General features: G+C 39.4%; 1 protein-coding gene across 8 annotated transcripts in view; it reads left to right on the forward strand.

Moving 5' to 3' along the window:
- The window catches only part of NCOA2 (nuclear receptor coactivator 2), a 256,975-nt gene that overhangs the window by 203,839 nt on the left and 29,850 nt on the right, over positions 1–23,286 (forward strand). For all 8 annotated transcript variants that reach the window (XM_075125137.1, XM_048840914.2, XM_048840912.2 and 5 more), the window contains 5 exons: positions 63–203; positions 3,593–3,740; positions 5,954–7,223; positions 17,265–17,475; positions 21,414–21,620. In XM_075125137.1, coding sequence (XP_074981238.1) covers positions 63–203; positions 3,593–3,740; positions 5,954–7,223; positions 17,265–17,475; positions 21,414–21,620 — 1,977 coding nt within the window. The remainder of the gene's footprint in view (positions 1–62; positions 204–3,592; positions 3,741–5,953; positions 7,224–17,264; positions 17,476–21,413; positions 21,621–23,286) is intronic.

Raw genomic sequence — 23,286 nt, forward strand, 5'->3', positions numbered from 1 at the left:
GTTGGGGATTTTTGGTTTGTGTTTTTTAAGAGAATCACTAACAACTGTTTTATTTAACCCAGGCAAGATAACTTCACTAGACACTAGCACCATGCGAGCAGCCATGAAACCTGGCTGGGAGGATTTGGTGAGAAGATGCATTCAAAGATTCCATGCACAGCATGAGGGAGAGATATCTTTTGCCAAGAGGCATCATCAGGAAGGTTAGGTTTATATTTCAGTGTTTTCTGTATTTAAACTGTGTGTTTGTTGCTTTGGGGATTGGTCATGCTCTCTTTACATTACATCCACATGGGACGATTAAGGGATGTTGAGAGCCTCCCTCTAAACCAATATCTCCAATGAACAGTAAAGAAAACTTATCTCTGGGGAGATCTTGCACCACTTTTCTGTCTCAACCTTACCATTCTTGTTAGTACTCTGACACATTAAAGGGGTGCTTTGTGATATGCTTGTAACTCATCAGCCATCTGTGCTTAAATGTTCAAATCATTGCAGCTGTCTTAGAGAGGGTTACCGAAAACTTTCATTACACAATATTTCACCATACTATCAACGTACACGTTACAGTGCACCGAGATCATTCAAGGCTCTAATTCTACTTCTCTACAAAAAATGGATATTCACTATCAAAATTCACTACAAGAAAACTTCGCTGTGATCTGTTGAAGCTGCAGCACTGATGGCTAGTGTAAGCTGTAGCATGTTGTACTACATTGAAGGCAGACCACCAGCTGGTAGGTATTCTAGAACACTGCCCTAGCAGTCAAGAACATAGATAACAAGGGAGGTAGGGTGCAGGATAGTGGAAGGTAATGGAAGGTCTCCCATGGTGTGTGTTAGGGTGAGGTGATTTAATTTTTTTATTCAGACATCATCTATACTAGCTCTAACCGTGAGCTAAATACTGATTACTTATGCTGACTAGCTGATTGTGGAGCAAAGTACTCCCACATGTAAGGTCATCAGAATCTGGCTTCAAATTTGTTGAACAAGATTTAAACATAGCCTATACTTATATAACAGTCTGCATGGCCACATAGACAACAGGCATGTTGTTTCACAAAGCTGTGACCTGATGAAATCTATAGAGTCACAGCTTTGCCGAAGTTTGGGGACGGAACAAAAGAGGGCATATCTGGAGAACGCTCAGACCAGATACAACTTTGGGTCATTGTCAGAAAACAGGAACTGTGGATATAGAATCAAAAATGAAAGTCTTTCAAACTGATTCTCAGTGACAAATGCAAAGTGTGGCTGGTTTGGTTGAAATGCGCTCTCTTTTTATTGGCTGAAGTGAGAAACAAGGCATTTCCGGAAGAAGACTACGGAAACATTCTTGTTTGCTTAAAGCATTAGTTCAAAAAATGATTTAAGTAGCGATTTCACATCTATCCTGCTGGCATGAAGTGTTGGAATTTCCTGATGTGGTGTGTGCCTGTGCTGCTAAGGCTGAGAGCACTGAACTTTGTGGTGTCCAAAGGTTAAATTTAAACAATGACATACCTTGCAGTGAAATTCTGCTTTGCATTGTTTCATAGTTGTTGGTTTTTGTTTTTCTTTACATTTTTACTCTGCCAAAGCTCTTCTGGTTGTCTAACTTGTGTTTCCTGTTTTCTCACTGCCAAAATAATCCTTTCAAACCTTGCAGCACACTATGTAAGAACAGTGTGGGGGCAGGGAAGGAAACCAATCATACCAGTATTACAAGTGTGAAGAAACTCTTCTAGCACGGTATAAGGGAGTAATAAAGCCACACTTGGAAAACTGTGCTTGGTGCTAATCATTTTTTTATGACAGGGAAAATTAAAAAGCACGCAAAAAGAAAACAGCAATTCAGGGATTGGAAGATACTATTAATAATAATAAAAATACACAGAAAACGTGTGTGTGTGTGTGTGTGAGAGAGAGAGAGAGAGAGAGAGAGAGGGGAAATTAAAGAGACGCTGTCAGGATTTAGTTCCAAAATCTAGTCTAGTTGCTGTTTAGCTAATATGTTTGATGGTACCTGATACAGAAACTTTTTTTTTTTTTTTTTTTTTTAATTCCTGGGGAAATAATCAGTTAGGGGAAGGCATTTAAACATTCCCGATAACATTTGCTACTGAAGCATAACAGCTTTGAGATTGTGCATGAAAATCAGAAATTGAGAGTGGTTGATCTAGTTACACTATATGAGGGCAAAAATGTAAGTGAACTGCATCAATGCTTAGATTTTGCTTTTTTAAAAAATATTTCAATTTTAATTAGAGATGGGTCACAAGTAGAGACTGGGAGCCACAAAGCTGAATTTGGTGACATTCGGATCTAGATCCAAACGTAAGAGCCCTGGCATACCTCTATGTAATAGATCAAACCAAAATCCTGAATCCAAACAACCCCAACACTGGGAAAGTGTGTCTTAGACGCCTCTCTAATTTTAATAAGCATTTTAATAACTTGTATAAGAAGTTTCATCATGTGTTTTTGGGGTTTTTTAATATTTGCTTTTTTATCATAGAATATCAGGGTTGGAAGGGACCTCAGGAGGTCATCTAGTCCAACCCCCTGCTCAAAGCAGGACCAATCCCCAACTAAATCATCCCAGCCAGGGCTTTGTCAAGCCTGACCTTAAAAACTTCTAAGGAAGGAGATTCCACCACCTCCCTAGGTAACGCATTCCAGTGTTTCACCACCCTCCTAGTGAAAAAGTTTTTCCTAATATCCAACCTAAACCTCCCCCACTGCAACTTGAGACCATTACTCCTTGTTCTGTCATCTGCTACCACTGAGAACAGTCTAGATCCATCCTCTTTGGAACCCCCTTTCAGGTAGTTGAAAGCAGCTATGAAATCCCCCCTTATTCTTCTCTTCCACAGACTAAACAATCCCAGTTCCCTCAGCCTCTCCTCATAAGTCATGTGTTCCAGTCCCCTAATAATTTTGTTGCCCTCCGCTGGACTCTTTCCAATTTTTCCACATCCAGATAAGTGTCCCTTTTAGAGATGCTTTTGCATTTTTTTAAGGGAACAGAGAGGATAGCTGTTACAGACTATTGGAACAAGGAACAAAAAAAAAGGTGGACTTATGATAACTAAAGGGCTAGACAGCAATGACATTTACATAAGATGTCTTCATGGGGAATAGGTGATATGCATGGGGGAAAAATTCTAAGAGCAGCAAAAGGAATTAGATAAATATTTAAAGAAAAGATATTGCATATCTGCTAACTCAAAGGAGGAATTGGCTTCTGGGCCTCTCCTCCACTGAAATGCATTGTGTTCCCAAGTTCTAATTTTATTGCTTTTGTGGATTCTCTCTCTCAGGTATATTGCAGATTTGTTATTTCAACTGCCCTCTTGATGTGATCGCTCTACAGCACATGCTCGTTCCTTTACTGTATATACTTTACATCATGCACCTCAGTGTTTAAAATCTTCAAAACATCGTGTTTTCTTTAACAGCCCTTACTTCTTGTGTAAAGTGAATCACACAACTCCTGTTGCGCCATAAGAATGCACCCAAGCAGCCATTACTGATGGATTTAGGTTTTATGTGTGTAATCTACTTATATTATGGTTCCTCATTAATTATGGTGTTTGCTTATTTACAGTGCTGAGGCAGGGACTAGCATTCAGTTCTGTCTATCGATTTTCCTTGTCTGATGGCACTATAGTTGCTGCCCAAACGAAGAGCAAGCTCATCCGTTCTCAGACTACTAGTGAACCTCAGCTTGTAATATCCTTGCATATGCTTCACAGGTAATATTTGTTATTTTTAATAAGCCTTTTTCCTTACTTCCCCACCCTGGGCATAGACATAGTGAGGATACAGAATTGTACTGTATTGTACAGATTGTTTAGACTGATTGACATTTCAGCTGGTCTACCACCGGTACCATTAAAGCAAAATAAAAGTTGTTTAGATCAGCTCTTACAGCAGTAACAGACTGTGCTCAATGGCTAGGCAAATAGCATGCTGGATTTTCGCCTCTAGGACTCTTGTTAAATATCACAAAATCTATCTTGAGCTCATGCTTTTAATTTTAGTATTTTAGTTCCCTGTGCATTTTGTGTGATAGAAACCAGAAATTTGGCTTGCCTTGCTTTGCCATGACACGACTACCTGTTAAAAACACCAGAGGTAAATTCCTATAGTTCTGGGTGTGTCATGGTCCTGGGCATAGCTGTGTGTGAAAGACTGCCGTGTGACTATTAGAGCATGCTTTGGGTGCACAAAATATGTCACTTTGCAAGACTGGCAATCAAATCACCTGATCATGTTAGTGCTTGGAGTAATGATTTCACAACCGTACGCTCTGATGCAAAATACATTAATATATGGCACCCTAGTTCGAGAGCATTGCCTCCAAAAAGTGAGAGACAAGTCAACAGTATTGAATTCAAGAGTAAATAATCACTGACCCTATCACTTCAAAAATAAATTATGAATTAGGTCATTAAAGGTACTTGTATATTGTGTCATATTCCATGTACAACCTTTACTCAGGGTTTTTCATTACTATGCTGTTTCACTGCATATCTACGTTTCTACGTGTTTAGGGAGAAGAATACACCTATAAATCTAATTCAAACTGAAACAATTTTACGGCAATTATGGATTTTGGAATTGCACTCACCTCACTGAAAGCTGCTATTTAACAACTTGAAACGTGTTTTGTTTGGATTAGTATTTCATGAGTGTCTGCCAAAGTTGTAAATTAAGGAAGAATTGTCAGGTCAAAAATTATACATTTTGGTAGAGCAAGATGGATTTTAAATATACTTTCAATTTTTACTATTTATGTTGTTTACTTCCACTTAGCTAATAAAAATAGCTAAGGGTTGGTTTGTAGTCAGCTTCTCTTCCTGGTTCTCATGCGCTAGCACTGCAAGGTTTGAATGTTTGGCTGAAGTTCTTCACTGAGCAAATGCTGCAAAGGAATGTTTAAATCCAAACAAAAATGCTTATATGTTAAACTAAAAAGTTCATGAACACACTTCCATTAATATTTGTTCTTGAAAACCCAGGTGGTTTTTTTTGTTGTTGTTGTTGTTTTTTGCTGGTGTTTTTTCCCCCTCCGAATCTAGATTTTTGATCTAAACTACCTGACAGTGTCCCTTTAAAGCTCTGAAAACTTGAAAAAATGTCTGATTTAACAAGCTTAATTTTTACAACAGAAGCACAAAAACCTTGCATTCTCACAGAATATAATTAAAGTCTACATTTTACTTAGATGTTCTTTAAAGAGCTTTTTCCAAGTTTCCTTCCTCTCTGTCTGCTGCTTTTTTCTACCCTCTTCCGTGATATGAGTTTCACCTTGCACATGAAAAATCTGTCCAGAACCAGAATGGTGGCACACTCTTCTCATTCTGAACTTTTTCCAGTAGTTTTCTTGGCTCCCATGCTTGGAGCAGCTTAGACATTTCTGGCAGCTCAGTGATGTGACTTTTTAAACTTGCTTTTCATTGGGAGCCTAGCGGGCAAACACCACAGAAGCTCCACGCCTATAGCAGGGCTTCTTCACAGAAGTTCAAAATTCTGGTGAACATCTGGCCACAGCTGTCCTATAAAGCTGTATTTATAGGACATTTTTTTAAGGAGGTAAAATTAAGAAGTTGAAACCTCCCTCAGTTATGGAAGGTAACTCATTCTATATGGAGGGAAGAGATTGTAATTGTAACCTATCTACTTTTATCTACTGTTTGTAATTTAAGAGAAGTGTAATTTTTTTTCTTTTAAACCACACATGTATTAATAAGCTACTGAAAAACGTACTGTAGGTGTTCATTGAAAACTGTGCATGTGTAGCCATGCTGGTAATTGCAGATGGCTTTTGTCAGAAGCAATATCTTGATTTTTAATTGCAGGTCTGCTCTCATATTTTTAAAAGAGACTTTAAATTGTAATCGCAACTTGTAAGATCTCTTTTGTTTTAGCTAATAGACTGTTGTTTTTTCCCTTCATGGTACAGAGAGCAAAATGTCTGTGGAATGAATCAGGATTTGACTGGACAAGCAATGGGGAAGACATTGAACGCAATTAGCTCCAGCAGCCCTGCCCATCAGGGCATGTGCAGTGGGAACCCAGGTCAGGATATGACCATCAGTAGCAATATAAATTTTGCCATAAATGGCCCAAAGGAACAAATGGGCATGCCAGCAGGCAGGTTTAGTGGTTCAGGGGGAATGAACCATGTGTCAAGCATACAAGCATCCACTCCTCAGGGTAGTAACTATGCACTAAAAATGAATAGTCCCTCACAAAGCAGCCCTGGTATGAACCCAGGGCAGCCAAACTCTATGCTTTCCCCAAGGCATCGTGTGAGTCCTGGAGTGGCAGGAAGTCCTCGAATTCCACCCAGTCAGTTTTCTCCTGCAGGAAGCTTGCATTCACCTGTGGGAGTTTGCAGCAGCACAGGAAATAGCCATAGTTACACCAACAGTTCCCTAAATGCACTTCAAGCCCTCAGTGAGGGTCATGGAGTTTCTCTAGGGTCATCGTTGGCTTCACCTGACCTAAAAATGGGTAATTTACAAAATTCCCCTGTTACTATGAATCCTCCCCAGCTGAGCAAAATGGGAAGCCTGGACTCTAAAGACTGTTTTGGACTTTATGGGGAGCAATCAGAAGGTACAACTGGACAAACAGAGAGCAGCTGCCATTCAGGAGAACAGAAAGACAGTAATGATAACAATGTGCCCCAGGTTATCAGTGGTGAGCGGCCTGATGGACAGAACAGACTGCATGATGGCAAAAGCCAGACAAAGCTCTTACAGCTGCTGACCACCAAATCTGATCAGATGGAGCCTTCACCCTTGTCAAATTCTATGGGAGATGCTAACAAGGACTCCACTGGAGGCTTATCTGGTTCTGGTTCAGCACATGGAACCTCGCTCAAGGAGAAGCATAAAATTTTGCACAGACTCTTGCAGGACAGCAGTTCTCCTGTAGACTTGGCCAAGCTTACAGCAGAGGCCACAGGCAAAGAGCTGAACCAGGAGTCCAATAGCACAGCTCCTGGTTCAGAGGTGACTGTTAAACAGGAACCAGTGAGTCCCAAGAAGAAAGAAAATGCACTACTTCGTTACTTGCTAGATAAAGATGATACTAAAGATATTGGTTTACCGGACGTAACCCCAAAACTGGAGCGGTTGGACAGTAAAACAGACCCTTCCAGTAGCACAAAGTTAATAGCTATGAAGACAGAAAAGGAGGAGATAAACTTTGAGCCTAATGAACAGGTAAGAAGTGTCTCGGATAAATTTGATAATTCATTCTTACAAAGGTGATGTTTCTGTGTAAATCAGATGTTCTAATCTAGCATTTCTTTCCTCTCCACCCTTTCCATAGCTCCATTGAGAGTGTGACTCTTGACAGTGTTGGTAGATTAGTAGGTAAAGCATTTTTTCCTCAAGTTCCAGTCTTGGCTCCAAATGGTGGTATTTACCAAAATGGGTTAGTAGGTTGAGATCATCATTCTTCTAGGGAGAACAGACCGGTGGTGTGAATGCGGCTGGAGAACAGGAGTGACCATTCAGAAGTCAACATTTGCAAACACTGACCACATACTGATAGCTAAGGTGGTCTAATACCTAAAGCGCTCTGCAGAAATAATGACACTGCACTAAAAAGGTATCTCATCTATACTTAGAATAGGGGGAAGCCGTGGTACCTTGGGTTAATTCTTAGCACATGCTTATTTATACTTCTCACATCTGGAATGAATGCTTTCCCAAAGATGTGTCTGCAGGACTGATTCAGACTTTGCCTTGCTGTTGCTTATACTTAATGGGACCTGTAGATGAGACACAAAACAAAAGGACTTTCCTTGTTCAACCCCATTAGTTTTTAACTCATAAAGCTCTAAAATTCAACCACCAGTTCCTTTCTTAGTTTCTCAGGGCACTGAGAAGTGTCTTCCTGGGTATGCACAGCACGAGCACAGAAATGGGCCGGATCTTGCTCATGGTTTCTGAGTGCTACTCAGTCCGAATAAAAATGCCTGGGAGTAAATTAGATGGGTCTGTACAAAACAGAAGGATACACTTGATTGGTTTCTGTTCATGGTTCACTTCCCAGAAATATCCTGTACGGTAGCAGCAGTGGCGGTCAGAATCATTCTGTTTTCGCTGTTCCGTGGAAATAATGACACTGCACAAAAAGTAAACCCCTTTAATATGTTTTATTTATTTATTTTTCAAATGGGTTATTGCGATAACAGCTCTGTCACAGGGCATTTCCTGGGGAATTAATGACTAGCTGGGGTTAATGATCCATAGCGTCAACCTGTGCCATCAACTCTCCCAGCTGGTCATTAATCCCTTGGCAATGCTTTGTGCCTCAATCCTTACTCTGTAAATCATGATCAGTTAAGAAATTATGTAGACCTTCATGACTCTCAAGCCCATGTCTTTTTCCTTTTTTTATTGTGCATTTTTAATTTGATTCTTAGGTGTGGGTTTGCTTGATGGTTTGCTTGTTTTTGTGGGGAATTCTATTCTACTATTCCCCCTCCCCCCGATTTTGGGGGATAGACCACATGTCCTAAGCCCTAAACCACTGCACACCATCTGCTGTGTCAGCAGATTCTAACCAACAGGCAGTTCTAGAGAGAAGGTAATAATCATGGAACACAGCAGCCAAACATGCTATTACAGCAGGGCACCATCCCACTGTTCAGAGCACATACAACTAAGCATTTTCTAAGCCGCCTTTATTTCTTTTGGTTGGATAACTCTTGACAGCTGCTACCATCCCTGAGGGGCAACTATAATTTTTCAATCCTTTGTACCCTTCAGGAGGGAAACTGAGCCAAATTATACTAATTTCCTTAGTGATTAATCCTCGGGCCTGGATGTTAATACAGTTCTCTATACAGCTAATATTCTGTAATGCCTTAAATATAGCTAGAGTGGGAGCAATTGGATTCTAAATGAGAACTTAATACTTCATTAGATTAGAAAAATCATGGATGTACAGAATGTTAAAACCAAACTGACAACAATAAACCATTTCAAATGTACCGAATCAAATTCTGTTCTTAGTTATCTCAGTGGAAATCTGGTGTTATTCACCGAGGTCACTGGAATTATGTCAGATTTACACTGGGATGTAAGGAAGAACTCAGTTTGGCCTTCCAAGTCTCAATAGCATGAGAATATACAACCTGGTAGTCTCTAGAAGAATTATTTCAGTGTTTATGCCTGGTGCTCTTAAAAGAGGCAGTCGGTTACTTTCATGGTTCCCAGTTGCTGTCCTTTCCACAAATTAAAATTTCAGTTTCATATTCAATGGTGAATGCATATATTTTGTGGAGAGGGAATTGCGTAGAGACTTGTGCTATGTATCCGTCCACTAAATTTAAATATGTAAGTATACTAACTTTTAGTGAAGAAGTTTGTTTCAGTATTGCCAATCCCAAGCGTTCAAAAATATGCCAAGACCCAAAAACTCATGAGACTTTTAAAAATAATAAATTTTGGATTTTTTTTTTAATTTTTTTTTTAGCCTTTTGGTTTTTCAGTCCACAGTATTCATGTTTTCAAGCTCTTCTCCACAGCCATAGGAGCTAGACACTTCTTTTTTTAAAAAAATAATAGTGAAAGCGGAGATTCTCAGTCACATGACTACCAGAGCTGAGGCTGTAAGAAAAACACCAAATGTTGCAAGACTCACGAAAAAATCATAAGCTAGCAATACTGAAGTTTAGCTGAGTGGCAAATAAGGAGATGTCAAAAATATCCTAAATGGCAGTAGCTGTTTTGTAAGAATGCTGAATCTCCGAAGATAATTCTTTTTAAAAGATCATTTCAAAACCTTATTTAAGACTCTGTGAAACCTTGACTAGAATAACCAAGAGAAATCCAGCATTGAGCAGGAAAGGAAGTGGTGATGAGTTTAGAATAATGTAAGCATTTATCTAACTGCAAGCCAGTACCCTATATAAATAACCACTTTACCCAATTTATAAAATCACTGAAAATATTTTAGCATCAAAAACTTTTCAGCTTTGGAAAACAGTGTCTCACAGGAAACACTCACTACCTAAATTTAGATCAAAGCTGGAACTATTTAATACAAGACTAGGACACAGACTCTTGTTCTAAATTCTTCCATCCTCCTGTGTTGTTTCCTCCCCCTCTTCTTCCTCCTTTATATGAAAACTAGCTTTGTGCTCGTGTTACTTACTGTGCAGGTTTATTTGACTTTCCCCCCAAAGGGATGGTGTATTTTTAAATTATTCATTTCAGTGTGCTGTGTCACAGGAAGTTTTAAAGCAACCCCATAATGGAGTGGTTTCTGGGTAAGGGGGAGTCTTTATGTTCTGAAGCAAAAAGAGCCGTTACTTTTCTCCTTTTATTTTTGGTGTAACACTTTCTGAACAGGAAATGCTTTGAAGTGTACCACCGTACTAAAAATAGCATTCTTCTAGGTAGTGTGTTTAAACATATACTTCTACTGAGCCCAGCAACTGACAAGAAACCTTTCTCAAATAGTGGAGAATATTTCAAGTGTCTTTTTTACCATTTTTCCCCCTCAGTGTGATGATGATTATCTTAGCCATACGCTATTAAGTGGCCTGCAATTCCAGTTTAAGCAATTATGGGAGGTGAGTGAGAAAAGAAGACTTGTTTTCTAAAACAAAAGGTTTTCATAAGGCATCATTTATTGTTACTGAGTAGCATTAGGTGTTCAGACAGTTCTGTTGTTTCTGTTACTAGATAAAACACAGACTGCTCCAAATCTGGAGCAATGTAGACAGAAAATATCCTGGCAGTTCTAGGAGCTGTAGAGTATATCCATAAAGCTGATCTAAGGTTTAAAACTATACAAATGTCAAAATATGAACAGTTTTCCATGAAAATGAAAACAGAATGTAACTAGAAATGTTGTACTTTAGATATATGAGCAATATTTCAATAATCCATGATAAAAAAAAGAAACAGTTTGATTAGATATATTATTAGGATTGAAATAATTTATTAAAGATTTTGGTTATATCATAAATATTACTACATTTTTCAACATCTAGGTGTTTTTCATATTTACCTTTTTGAGTCCCTCAAATAATCTGAGGACAATGTTTAAAATGCTACAAAGGAGTTAAGATAGTTGCTAATTACATCTATATGTGTGTGACTAAAACTGCTCATTACAAATCTTTGATGAGCCCCTAAAAAACAAGGTTATCAGATAATTCCTATTTGCTATTGAAATTAAATATGCAAATATGCACAGATCTTCAAATATTGTTTTAAGACTTAGTGTCCTTCAGTAACAGTTGACTTTTTCAATATGCACAAGGTACTTTGCATTTATAAAATACCTTTCATGATACACCCTCAAAGTGCTTTGAAAAGAAAAAATGAGGCACGCAGGAGTGAAGTGGCTTATCCAATGTCCCAAAGTAAACCACTGGCATACATTGTAGGAAATAGAACCCAGCTCACCTGATTTGTAGTCCCCTCTTTTAACCAGTGGGCCACATTGTCTCTCCCTCACTGCACATACTAATCAGCCAAAATAACTTGTCTCTCTTTTTAGATAGATATTGTACTTGTGTAGTCTCCATCACTCGTATCAGGAAACTTCATAAACATTGACAAATTGATCATCACAAGGCACAGGAAATGAGCCCAAAGCTTACGAGTCCCAGTCCTCTTCCTTAACCAAAACCATCTTTTCACCTCTTGGCTGCAACTATTGAAAAACTTTTTGCTTCAGTTTCAAACTTTTAAATCTTTAAAGGGGAGCCTCTCCTCTCTGAAACTTGTTACTTACAGCTTTGAAAACCTATTTCCAGCCTTACTTACGGTCATCCTTCTGGTAGGGTGTGAATTATAAGAGATTAGGTTAAAAAGATTAACATGCCACCATGAGAAAGACAGAAGACAACAAACCTGACATAGGATTTAAGGGTTAGGGACAGGTGGTGCCAAGGCTACACTGTTGTGATCCTGTCACAATGTGGAGACCCAGGCACAGCATCCGTATGGAAGAATGTGTTACTGTTTTTCCTGTGAGCTGAGAAAACCCTCAATGAAACATGAATATCTTCAATGGCAGCGTGCATGCTTCTCTTCCCGCTTGGCCCTGCAGTTGTCATTGTAGGCCTATGACCTAGTCTGTTCCTATAGAAAGGATTGTGTTGCCACAAATTTTACATTGTTATGTCATGGCAGTCCCAAAGGATCAAAAGATGGAGGAGATAGAATGTGAGGGACCCAAATATTTAATTTATCAAGCAGTGACTTTTGCGAGTAGGAAATGAGGTTAAAGATAAAAGAAAAAGATACAGTAAATACTGTACATGTAAAGCTTTTAGTCTTAACCCTTAGAATTCTGACAAGCCCAGAGGTGTTTTACATCTTCTGGAGCTTGTCTACATGGGACAGACAGGAAACTTAAGACAAATTAACTCATGAACATTAACTTCATAGCATTAGTTAAAGTGCATTAAACCTCTGCGTGGATGCTGTCATTCAGAAGTAAAGTGGCCATAGTTTTTCGGTAGTTTGAGGAGGTTTAAGATCATCTGAACGAGAGCATCAGATGAGGTATTTCCGGTAGAGATAAGGAAATGTCGTCATACAAGACACTGGTGAGACCTCATCTGCAATACTGAGTGCAATTCTGGTTTCCCATATTTAAGAAAGATGAATTCAAACTGGAACAGGTGCAGAGAAGGGCTACTAGAATGATCCGAGGAATGGAAAACCTACCTAATGAGAGGAGACTCAGAGAGCTTGGCTTGTTTAGCCTAATCAAAAGATGCCTGAGGGAAGATATGATTGCTGTCTATAAATATATCAGAGGGCTAAGCATCAGGGAGGGAGAGAAGTTAGCACCAGTGTGGACACTAGAATAAATGGATATAAACTGGCCATCAGCAGGTGTTGGCTTGAAATTAGTTGAAGATTTCTAACTATCAGAGAAGTGAAGTTCTGGAATAGCCTTCCAAGGGGAGCAGTGGGGACAAAAAACTTAACTGGCTTCAAGACTGAGCTTGATAAGTTTATGGAGGGGTTGATCTGATGAGACTGCATACAATGGTATGCTAGCAGCAAATATCTCCAGTGGCCAGTGATGGGACATTAGGTGGGGAGGGCTCTGAGTTACTATAGAGAATTCTTTCCCAGGTTTCTGGCTGGGGGGTCTTGCCCACATGCTCAGGGTCTAACTGATCACCATATTTGAGGTCAGAAAGGAATTTTCCCCGGGTCAGATTGGCAGAGACCCTGTGTTGTTGTTGTTGTTTTTTTTTACCTTCCTCTGCTGCATGGGGCATGGGTCACTTGCAGTTGTAAATTGTGGATTCTCTGTAACTTGAATCTTTAAATCATGATTTGAGGACTTCAGTAGCTCAGGCAGAGGTTAGAGGTCTATTACAGGAGGGGGTAGATGAGGTTCTGTGGCCTGCAATGTGCAGGAGGTCAGTCAGATGATCATGATGGTCCCTTCTGGCCTTAAAGTCTATGAGTCTGAGGTTAAAATGTGCTCTAACTTATGCCTATAACGTCACAGCTTTAGTTAATTCATCTTAACTTTCCTGAGTGTCCCCATATGGACAAGCCCCGGGGACTCACCAGGTTCCTGGCTTGCAGGGAAAGATGCTGGGGAATGCTGTGTAGGAAAGGAAGGGACTTGAGTTAGGACTCCTGGGCAGGGTCAATCCCACCCCTAGTCCAGTTTACCTTCCTACTCTGCTCTGCTTACCCGCTGCTAGACCCTTGCTTCCCTGTGACCTGGTGGGGATTTCCTGGTAGAGCTCAGAAGCATCTCTGTTCTAAAGTATAAGGCAGCAAAAGAAGCCTGGCTGTTGAGGATCAGGCAGACTCCTGCATGGGCTGGCGGCAGGATCGAAGCGTTGTATTCCAGAGTTTAGAGAGTGTAGAAATGCAGAAGGGAAGTGGTGCTGCTGGCAGAAGGAAGGGTGAGAGAGAGAACAGAGAGAGCCAAGTTTGCTTAGCTCCCCAGCCTTCATTTTATGAGTGTATGCATCCTTAGGTGTAAGTTTGTTACAGTAATAAATGGGAACACCCCTAAATCATCCCCCGCCACGTATTCTCCCTCCTTCCCAACCTCACTCCCCAATCATTTGCTTTCTCTGTGTCTTTTAACTTATAACCTGTTTGGGACAGAGACTTTTTATTTTTGTATGTTGTACAGCAATGAGCATGTTGTCTATACTAAACAAATAATTAATAAATAGCCATCTTTATGGTTTTAAGGAACTGTATGTTTTAAAGTTCCTCCCAGCATGAAAACCCCAATTTTTAAAAAAGGCCCCCACTGACTGCTTTCACATGATGGTGGGGGAAATATGATATTGGCCTCATGAATGATGAGAAGAAATGCAACCTGGCCTTGTTGCCCTCAGCAGACAAGAGGGGAACCACAAAAACTTTGACTATGAAACATTTAGGGCCTGATCTAAATTCCATTAAGATACATGGAAGGACGTAGCGGGGGGTAAATTTGATACCATAGTGCTTATAGACCAATATATTTTGAAACTGTTTAAATGCTTAAGATAAAATAGCATCTATTTTTACAAAAGAAACGTTAGTATTAGTGGAGTGGATGAAAACAAAGTTAATTTCAGCTTTGGAACACTGTTCGTCCACATAGTACTGTCTGGAAAGGTGCTTTGTAAAATGCTTGTGACCATTTTTAAGCATGACTCTGTTAGTACTTTGTGAGGTTTAGTGTCATTGCTTTGTTATAAAGATATGTTTTGTGTACACAGTTTGACACACTCGTGATCATCAGAGCTGTATCAGTAACAGCACTTTTGAAATTGTTGTTACATAGGGAGTTTAAGGTATGCCTTGTACCCTACCTAAAGTTCAAATTAGGCCACGAAGGAAATAAATTGAGTACAGAATTAAAATCAGTGGAGAAATCCTATGAAAGTCAGACCATTAGAGATTTGTGCACCAGTTTCTTCACATGTGGTGCCATTTGAGGGTGGATATCAAAGAGTTTTTGTATGCATGTGTGGGGAGAATTTGGCCCTAACAGTAGTGTCTTGTTTTTCTCTTTGAAACTGGCCTGGTAATTCTGAAACCTGTTCTCAGTTAAAAGTGAAAATAAAGCAGCAACACTGATTACACTACAACAAAAAGGGGTAGTTAGCTAGTTGCATTGTTATAAGACATCTGTTATCGTTGGCCTTTCCTTACCAGGTTTTTAGTTGCCACTTCCTCAGGGGAAATGAAAATATCTTCTAGGGAAGAGTGACATTTTGTGACTAAATTGGATCCAATGTTTTCATCCCTAGCTTTTTTTATGCCTGTTGTATAACCCAGAATTATCGTAGCCAGAGTATTAAAAGAACAAAAATACAACTTGCACATGCAAAACTTTCCCCCCTAGTTTACACAAATTTTATTTAATGAAGGCCATATATCTTAATTCCCAAAAATAATACTGTATCATCCTTCTGATATTTATGATGCCCATCATTGCTCCCTCCATGACTCTTTCAACCTTCTCCTCCCTGCCCCTAAATTCATATTAAAAAGCAGCCTCTAAAATCAACTTCCTTGCCTGCCCTATTTGTATCTTTTCATCAACTTCTTCCATAACAAGTTCAAGGCTCTTCAGAGCTCTGCCGTCCTTCCTAATACTCCATCTCTTATCACATTGCTCCTCACCCACTCAGCCAGGCCAACAGTGCCAGCCTTGACCACGCTCCTATCTATGTCTCCCAAATTTAACTCCCCCTTCCTTCACACCACACCTTTTGTGTGGATCCTGCCCCCTAAACTGATCTATAAGCCTATGGGTGGGAACTGGAGGAGAAGAGTTTAGTACTTTTTGGTTCACCTACAAGAAATCTAGCAATAAGTGATGTATAGGCTCACAATTTAGAGGAGGAATAGTAAGGGGGGAAATATTGCATTAAGAATTGTATGTAAAAGGGGGGTGTGTGTGTCTGTTTTTGTATTTCCCACCCTTCATATGGCTGCTGTGACTGCATCTGTATTCTGTTTGTACAATGCCTAAGAAAGGTCCTGATCCTGATAGAAGCCTCGTATATATGCTGTGTTACAAAATATATCCAGAGATTTTAAAGTCTTCCATGGTGAAAATACTAGAATAGGAGGTCATAATTTTTAGCAATTTTCAAAGTTTCAGTGTGTGAAGAATTTTAACTACATATGTTTAAGGATGGAGGAGAAGGATTTAAGCAATGCTAAAATCTATGAAATGGACACCTCCAAGAAAAATGCACTGTTTAACCTTTGTGTTTGTCTGTTGGATTTTAATTTTCTGCAGGTTTTTTGAGTAAACTGAACTTTGTTGTAGGTGTTTAATCTAATTAGAGGTCTGTTCTCTGCTTGCTTGCAGATAGGTAATTCCCACGGATGTTTTTGAGAGTTGTGTGCATAACTAGAGCAAGATAGACTCCTAAATCTAGTAACTAATTAGCAGCTGTTTAATATACAGCACTTCATTTTATTGCCAATTTCTTTTCAATTTAATTTCTACAAAGCTGTAATGTTTAGCTTATGCACAGTATTCAGTTTTTAAGCTTAACATGGAAAATATGAATATTGAGGGTTTGTTAGTCAAATATAAAGTAATTTTTCTATAGTGTGTCTTAGTCATAAAAAGAGTAGCAGTATGATTGTGATGAGTTTATTATTTGTTATATCTACACAAATCAGCATCCTTGCCACCACTGTGAACACTCTGTCTCCCTCTCCTCCACCCCCCCCCCCCAATTATAACTGCCTTGGTGCTGGGGGAACAGTACACAGTTCACTTGTGCATGAGGCAGCCATAATGTGGCTGCTTGTGCCCCCTGACCCTCAGCTGAGAGAGAAGTTCCCTTGGCAGGGCCATCCCTAGAGGGGTTCAGGGCCTGGGGTGGAAGTCATGAATCCATCAGTTCTGGGACCGAATGCGCCAGTCAATCACACCAGCCCTCAGGGCCTCGCAAAACATGGGGTCTGGAGTGGTCACCCCAATTAGCTGTACCCAAGGGACGGCTCTGAATCTTGGCACAGTTAAGTAACCTAAATAGGGATGGTTGGGCTAACTGACTGTATGTGGTAAGCACTGGAGAGAGTGCACCCTACCCCTTTTCTACAGGTATAGTGAGTCCCCTCTTCCCCCCTCACTTCACCGGGCTCCCTGGAGATGATACCGAATGCCTCTCAGGCACTACATGTATTCACCCTCCTCTCAGTGCTCCACAGGCTCTAAGAGCCATGATTGGATCCTGTCTACTGTTCATATAAAGAACAACCTGTGCTATATTTTCATTGCAGCCGGGCAGTGAGTTGGATAACTTGGAGGAGATTCTGGATGATCTACAGAATAGTCAGTTACCACAGCTTTTCCCAGATACCCGGCCCGGGGCTGCAGCTGGATCAGTCGACAAGCAAGCCATCATCAATGACCTCATGCAGCTTACAGGTGAAAACAGCCCTGGCACGTCTGTTGGAACCCAGAAACCAGCAATGAGGATTTCACAGAGCAGTGAGTTTGTGTTATAACTGGTCATGCAAGTTTATGAAATTGTCAGATGAAAATGTAGGTTTTGCAATGATGCCCCAGGGGCTGGCAGGCTGTGAAGTAGACAGTTGAGCTATTTCAGATCTGCTGTGACCCAACAGCACCATCTGCTGTCCTGATCAATTGGAACCAAAATATTGTACTGTGCTGAAAGTCAGTGCCCTTTTGAAGGGTTAAAGGGACACTCAATTTAAAATGAAATTCACACGTCTGTTTGAAAATATTTTACCTGCTATTGTTATTAATAATAATAATATATTATTTTTTTTCCAGCCTGTTAACTTTGCACATTTGACAGCATTTTCTGTATAGTTGTTTTTACTGTTTCTCACAATAAAAAGGGTGTGGGGGAGCGCTTTTATTAGAATAAATAGAAAAATGTGCTTCCAAAATTACAAAATTGCCAGCAGGACTTATGGCCAAGTGTAATACCTACACTGAATTTGAACCAATTGTTTTTAATTGACTCAATTTCAAGTTGACAGTGTCCCCTATAAGTGAAATTACATGTTGTAAGTGAAATATTTATCTGTTTGTGAAAAATAAATACTTCAAGTAAGGTCGGAGTGTTATTGAAAACGAAAGTTGAGGTAAACCTGGTTTTTGGTTTGGTTTGATTTTTTTTTAAATCCAGCTTAAAATATTTACCCTTATAAACTGGGCATGCTCTAAATACTGCCTAAATATAGTTTTTAGACATATTATTAAAATACCCATTTATTTAATAAACTGGAACTATTCTGTGGATTTTTGTAAACTTTCTAAACACATATCTATTCAAGACCAATGGCATCTCCCGTTGGGTAAATTCACATTTTTAACCCTTCTAAACTTTCTTAACATTCTTTTTAAAAGCTAGATATATACTTAACACTACTGACCATTAAATTTAAATGTGATATATTATGTGACAAAAGCCAAAGAAGTCAATTTTCAAATTTATTTCTTAATTTACATTATTATGTGTTCTTTATTTTGTTTTTCATGAGCTAAGACTAACGTTTTGTTTGTACTTGTGAATGCTTTGCCTTGGGTCAGTTTGTAACATGGTGTGGATGTGGTTTAAACAGTGTATATGTTAAATATACTCATTTTGGTAAGTGGAGGAAGACTATCCTAGGCAATATATAATTCAAAGAGAAGTCTTTGTGCTTCCTGAGTCTCAGTAGAGTCCTGTGTGAGACCTGGTCTGACAGTTCCCTCCCATGTGGTCCAGACACCTGGTGGCTTTCCTGAGTTAACTGTCTGCCTTGGCTGACATTACTTCCTCTTACCTGGCCTCTTTTTAAAGGGAGATGCAGTGGCTCATTTCCAAAAGGTTCTCCCAGCCAAGATCTAAATTTTCAGAAGTTAAGGTATCTCAGGATGAGGACCCAGAATCAAAGACCACTAATCTTTTGTCCCTTCAATGTCTGCTTTTGACATCACACCACCTTCAGCTCTTATTTGGGCCAAATCATGTGTTTGACATGACTTGCGCAAACTTTATGCAGTACCAAAGTTGTTTCATTCACAGGAACATTAGATACTATTATTATTTGATTCTACTTAGTAATGTAAATAAAATGGTATTTTAAGCTGTGTTTCTGTGTATTAAATTGCAGAAAGGAACATTGGAAACAGTCACACCTGCACCTTTTAAGTCTGTTGCCAGAGCTCCTAATAGCACAACAGCAAAGCAGTTGTGAGCCAGGAAGTCATACTGGGTTTTGGCAAGTAGTTTTGTAAACCAGGCAGCTCTGTTTTCCTTACCCAGTAATATCACAAAATATGTTTTCTCCCCAGCCTGCTCTTGCATCAGTGTCACATAGAATCATCTGCCTAGTTTTGCAGTTTAAGTATTATAGGGAAAATTACATGTGCGCTGAAATAGTGAGTGGATTCCCCTTTTTTTGTCCTGCCATGAACACCTACAAAAGTAATACAGAATCAGTGTTAAATCATATTCAATTCCAAAACAGCTTTTATTTTAATAAAAACATTTAGTTATTTTTCAGACTCTGGAAATTGCCTGTAATGTTTTATTGAGGCTTTTTGTTACAATACTTAAGAATACATTGATACTTACTTTTAAAAAATTGACTGTAGCCACTAGAATTTGCCTGATCCAGCAACTTTTTTCAGGAAGAAAATTCCATCAAAACTTTTCCCTGTGGCTGACTAACAATAGGACATATAGTTTGAATCTGATCGCATTCCCTTAGCCACCTTGTCCTTCTGACCTGCCCCTGTTTCCTTTCTGTGATCATTGGCTACTTATAAAGCTGCATTCATAACAACTCTCTCCACGTTTGCATTATTTGAAGCCTTTGCTGGCTCAGAGTGCAAGTGTCCTAGGGTTGCTACTGAAATCAGGTTTTGGCTCAGTTCTGAGTTGGACTTTGTGGTACCCACCCATTTTAAATCAGTAAGGTCGGTTGGTCTCTCTAGTAACCAGACTTGGTTTGTTTGTTTGTACTGATGTTAAATATGGTGTTTCAAGACCTAATGCTCAGGAGTGAGGTATTGTGTGCAAAGTTTTGACTCACCTTAGGTTTATACAAAAGAGTTTACTGCAAAGAATTTAAAACATCAGAAGAAAATAATTCACACAGGTGCTTCCTGTCATGACACAATAAAGAGGAAAGACAAGTTAGACACCTTTTGTAGTAAGATGTTTCTGATTTTTTAAACTAGCTTAATAATACTTCATCTGAATTCTAAGATTTATAAGTGTCTGTACTATAGTCTGGAGTAAATAAGTTCTCTAGCTTTCTTGTATTGTGGTTCCATCAAAATAAAGAAGTTGTTTTGTGTATGACTTCTTGCCATCCAGAGTCAGAAACTGTCCCTGGGGCAGTTGCCGAAAATGTTTATATGGAAAAATAATTTTAGGAAAATATTTAATATATTTTAGCAGTATATGCATGATGCAGGTAACAAGAAAGGAAGAGCCAGTACCACGTGAGCAGCAAGAGAGTCTGCAGAGCACAGCTGGGAACCATTTGATTAGATACTAGGAAGTAGTTGCTATCCTTTAAAAAATCTCTCAAAGAATAACTGTCCCTCAGTTGCTTTCTTTTGAAGAGTTGACATTCACCTTTCTAATAAAACCTATATGCATTTTTCTCTGTTGAGGCTGATTTTTAAAGCAAAAATTCTTTTAAAATCAGTCTCAGCAGAGGAATAGATTCCCAAAAAAGGTGGGGTAATGGGCAAGTATGTTTCTTTAAGAAATAGGATGTGTTGGAATGTCTTGAAATTCAGATGTACTTGTTAAAGTAGATAAAAGTGAACTTAAGGAAAACTATTTTCCTGGTAGTTTTGTTGTCACTGGTGGTATAGTACTAAGACTTCAGCCTGAAATAATTGTTACTGAACCTTGAAAGTACAGGTGTTAACTGATGGCAAAAAATGTAAAGAATCTATGTAAGGAGGGATAGTAACGGTATCAGGAAATGACCCACATACAGCCAGAGGCCTTCTTCAGGGATTTTAGTGCCTTCTTCAGGGATACAGTTTACATGGGGAAAGTTGTGAAGCCTATCCAACTCTGAATTTCATAACAGTTTTGCTTCAGGCTGACACCTGTACTTCTGTTTTCAGCCACAGCCCGTTTAGGGATATGGTTGTTTGGCAGTGAAGCACACATCACCTGGTAGTACACGTATGCTGTAGTTGTACTTCAGGAAATTATTTTAACTTTACACCATTTACTACTTAAAATACAAATCAGTACCTGCATCAGTAATCGCAATTTTTGTAATGCTGTCTGGATGGGGCATATCCAATACAGCTACAGAGTGATATGTGCATGTAACGCTGTATATCTCAACCCATCTGTTTGAAGAGTGTATTTTTATAAGTTAAGTTTCTAGTCGTGTAACTTTGTTTTTTTCGCTTTTCCTCTCTCTCTTGTCTAGCTTTTAATAACCCACGGGCAGGGCAGCTGGGCAGGTTATTACCAAACCAGAATTTACCACTCGACATCACATTGCAAAATCCATCAGGTTCAGGACCTTTCCCATCAATAAGAAACAGTAGTCCATATTCAGTGATACCTCAGCCAGGAATGATGGGCAGTCAAGGGATGATAGGAAATCAAGGAACTCTAGGGAACAATAGCACAGGTAAGAATTCAAATACCGTTTCCTGTTTTTGTTAACTTATTTAATTAATTGCATATATTTATGCGTAACATAATCAAGGTAGGGATCATTACAGATGCATCCTGTATGTATCTAAAGCACAACCTGAATGGAAAATATCAAATGACTGCAAAATGGTTCACATAGTGGACAGTTAACGATAAAACAGCAAACCATCGTGGCACATCAGCTTTGCCCTGGACTACTTCAGAATGTTTGTTGATTAAGTGGTGCACAAGAATACGTGCTTTTCACTTACAATGTGAAAGGTGTGGGTGGAGATACTTAGACTTATTGGATTAGTAGTGGAATAGGGACTCTTTCACATCAGCTTTCCAGGTTCAGATGTCACCAAAATTGGTAGAAATCAAACAAAGAAGTCGTCATTTGGCTTTTCAGTGGTCTGTGTGAAATGAATTGGTGATCTCTGTCCATTTGTTAATAGTTTGGTGTATCTGCTGCAAAAGGGCACCCTTTTTCGTCAAGAATTAAATGACCACAGAGAATGAGCTGTCCTCTCCATCATAGAAATATCACCTCCAGAACAGAATTTCAGGCATGTTGGTGACATTGCTGCCCATACTATGTATGTTCCATGATTAAAAACAGAACTTCTGTCTCTGGTGCTGTCCATTTGCCTACTTTCATGGCCATTAAAATTCACTTTAAGTAAAAGAAACAGGGTTTATGACTTTTAATTTTTGAATCAGGTAACCCGGTTTTGTTTGAAGCATTAGAAATCTGTAATGAATTTACCTTTTTAAAACTTTATTTTTGATTGTGCCATGTCTATAATGATCTTATTTCTGTAAGTTGTCTCTAAACCTTACAAAGGTTACCAGAGGGGAAAACGTTACTGGAAAAGTTGGATGAAGTGTCTCTGTTTAGTTACTTACATCAGTTACCATACGTTTTACGATTATGAAGTATGAAATTCCAGTTAAGAAGTCTGAATAGTCAGATGCTGTAAAGCAGGGGTTCTCAACATTTTTCTTTCTGAGTCCCCCTTCCCCTCCCCCCCACATGCTATAAAAACGCCATGGCCCACCTGTGGCGCAACAACTGTTTTTCTGCATATAAAAGGCAGGGCCAGCATTGGGAGGTAGCAAGCAGGGCAATTGCCCAGGGTCCCACACCACAGGGAGCCCTGCAAAGTTAAGTTACTTAGGTTTTGACTTCAGATCTGGATGGCTGGGCTTGGAACCCCAAGGCTTCAGCCCCATGCGGAGGGGCTTCGGCTTTCTGCCCTGGGCCACAGCAAGTCTAATGCCAGCCCTGCTTGGTGGACTCCCTGAAACCACCTCAGGCCATGCAGTGGGCCCTAGACCCCTGGTTGAGAACCAATGGTATAAAGCATGTTAAATGTTGACAGCAAAAGGTCAGTTATGTATTCATTTTGTATCAATATCAGGAAATGCAAATTGTACTACTGTGCCAGCAATTAAAATACCTGATTCTTGTAGAGCAGTGTAGGGATTGTCTTGCAGGCTCTCAGGGGAATTACTTTTCTCCATACTATGCATGCATGTTGGAGCATGCCATCCGTATTCTTGCCATTTGTGCTAGTTTGCCATGTGTTTCAGCTGATAGAATTGTGTAGATGTAAAAAAACCATAAGTCATATGGAAGCAAATTTCATACTTCAGGT

Source organism: Caretta caretta, chromosome 2 (assembly GCF_965140235.1).
Source record: "Caretta caretta isolate rCarCar2 chromosome 2, rCarCar1.hap1, whole genome shotgun sequence".
NCBI classification, from domain to species: domain Eukaryota; kingdom Metazoa; phylum Chordata; order Testudines; family Cheloniidae; genus Caretta; species Caretta caretta.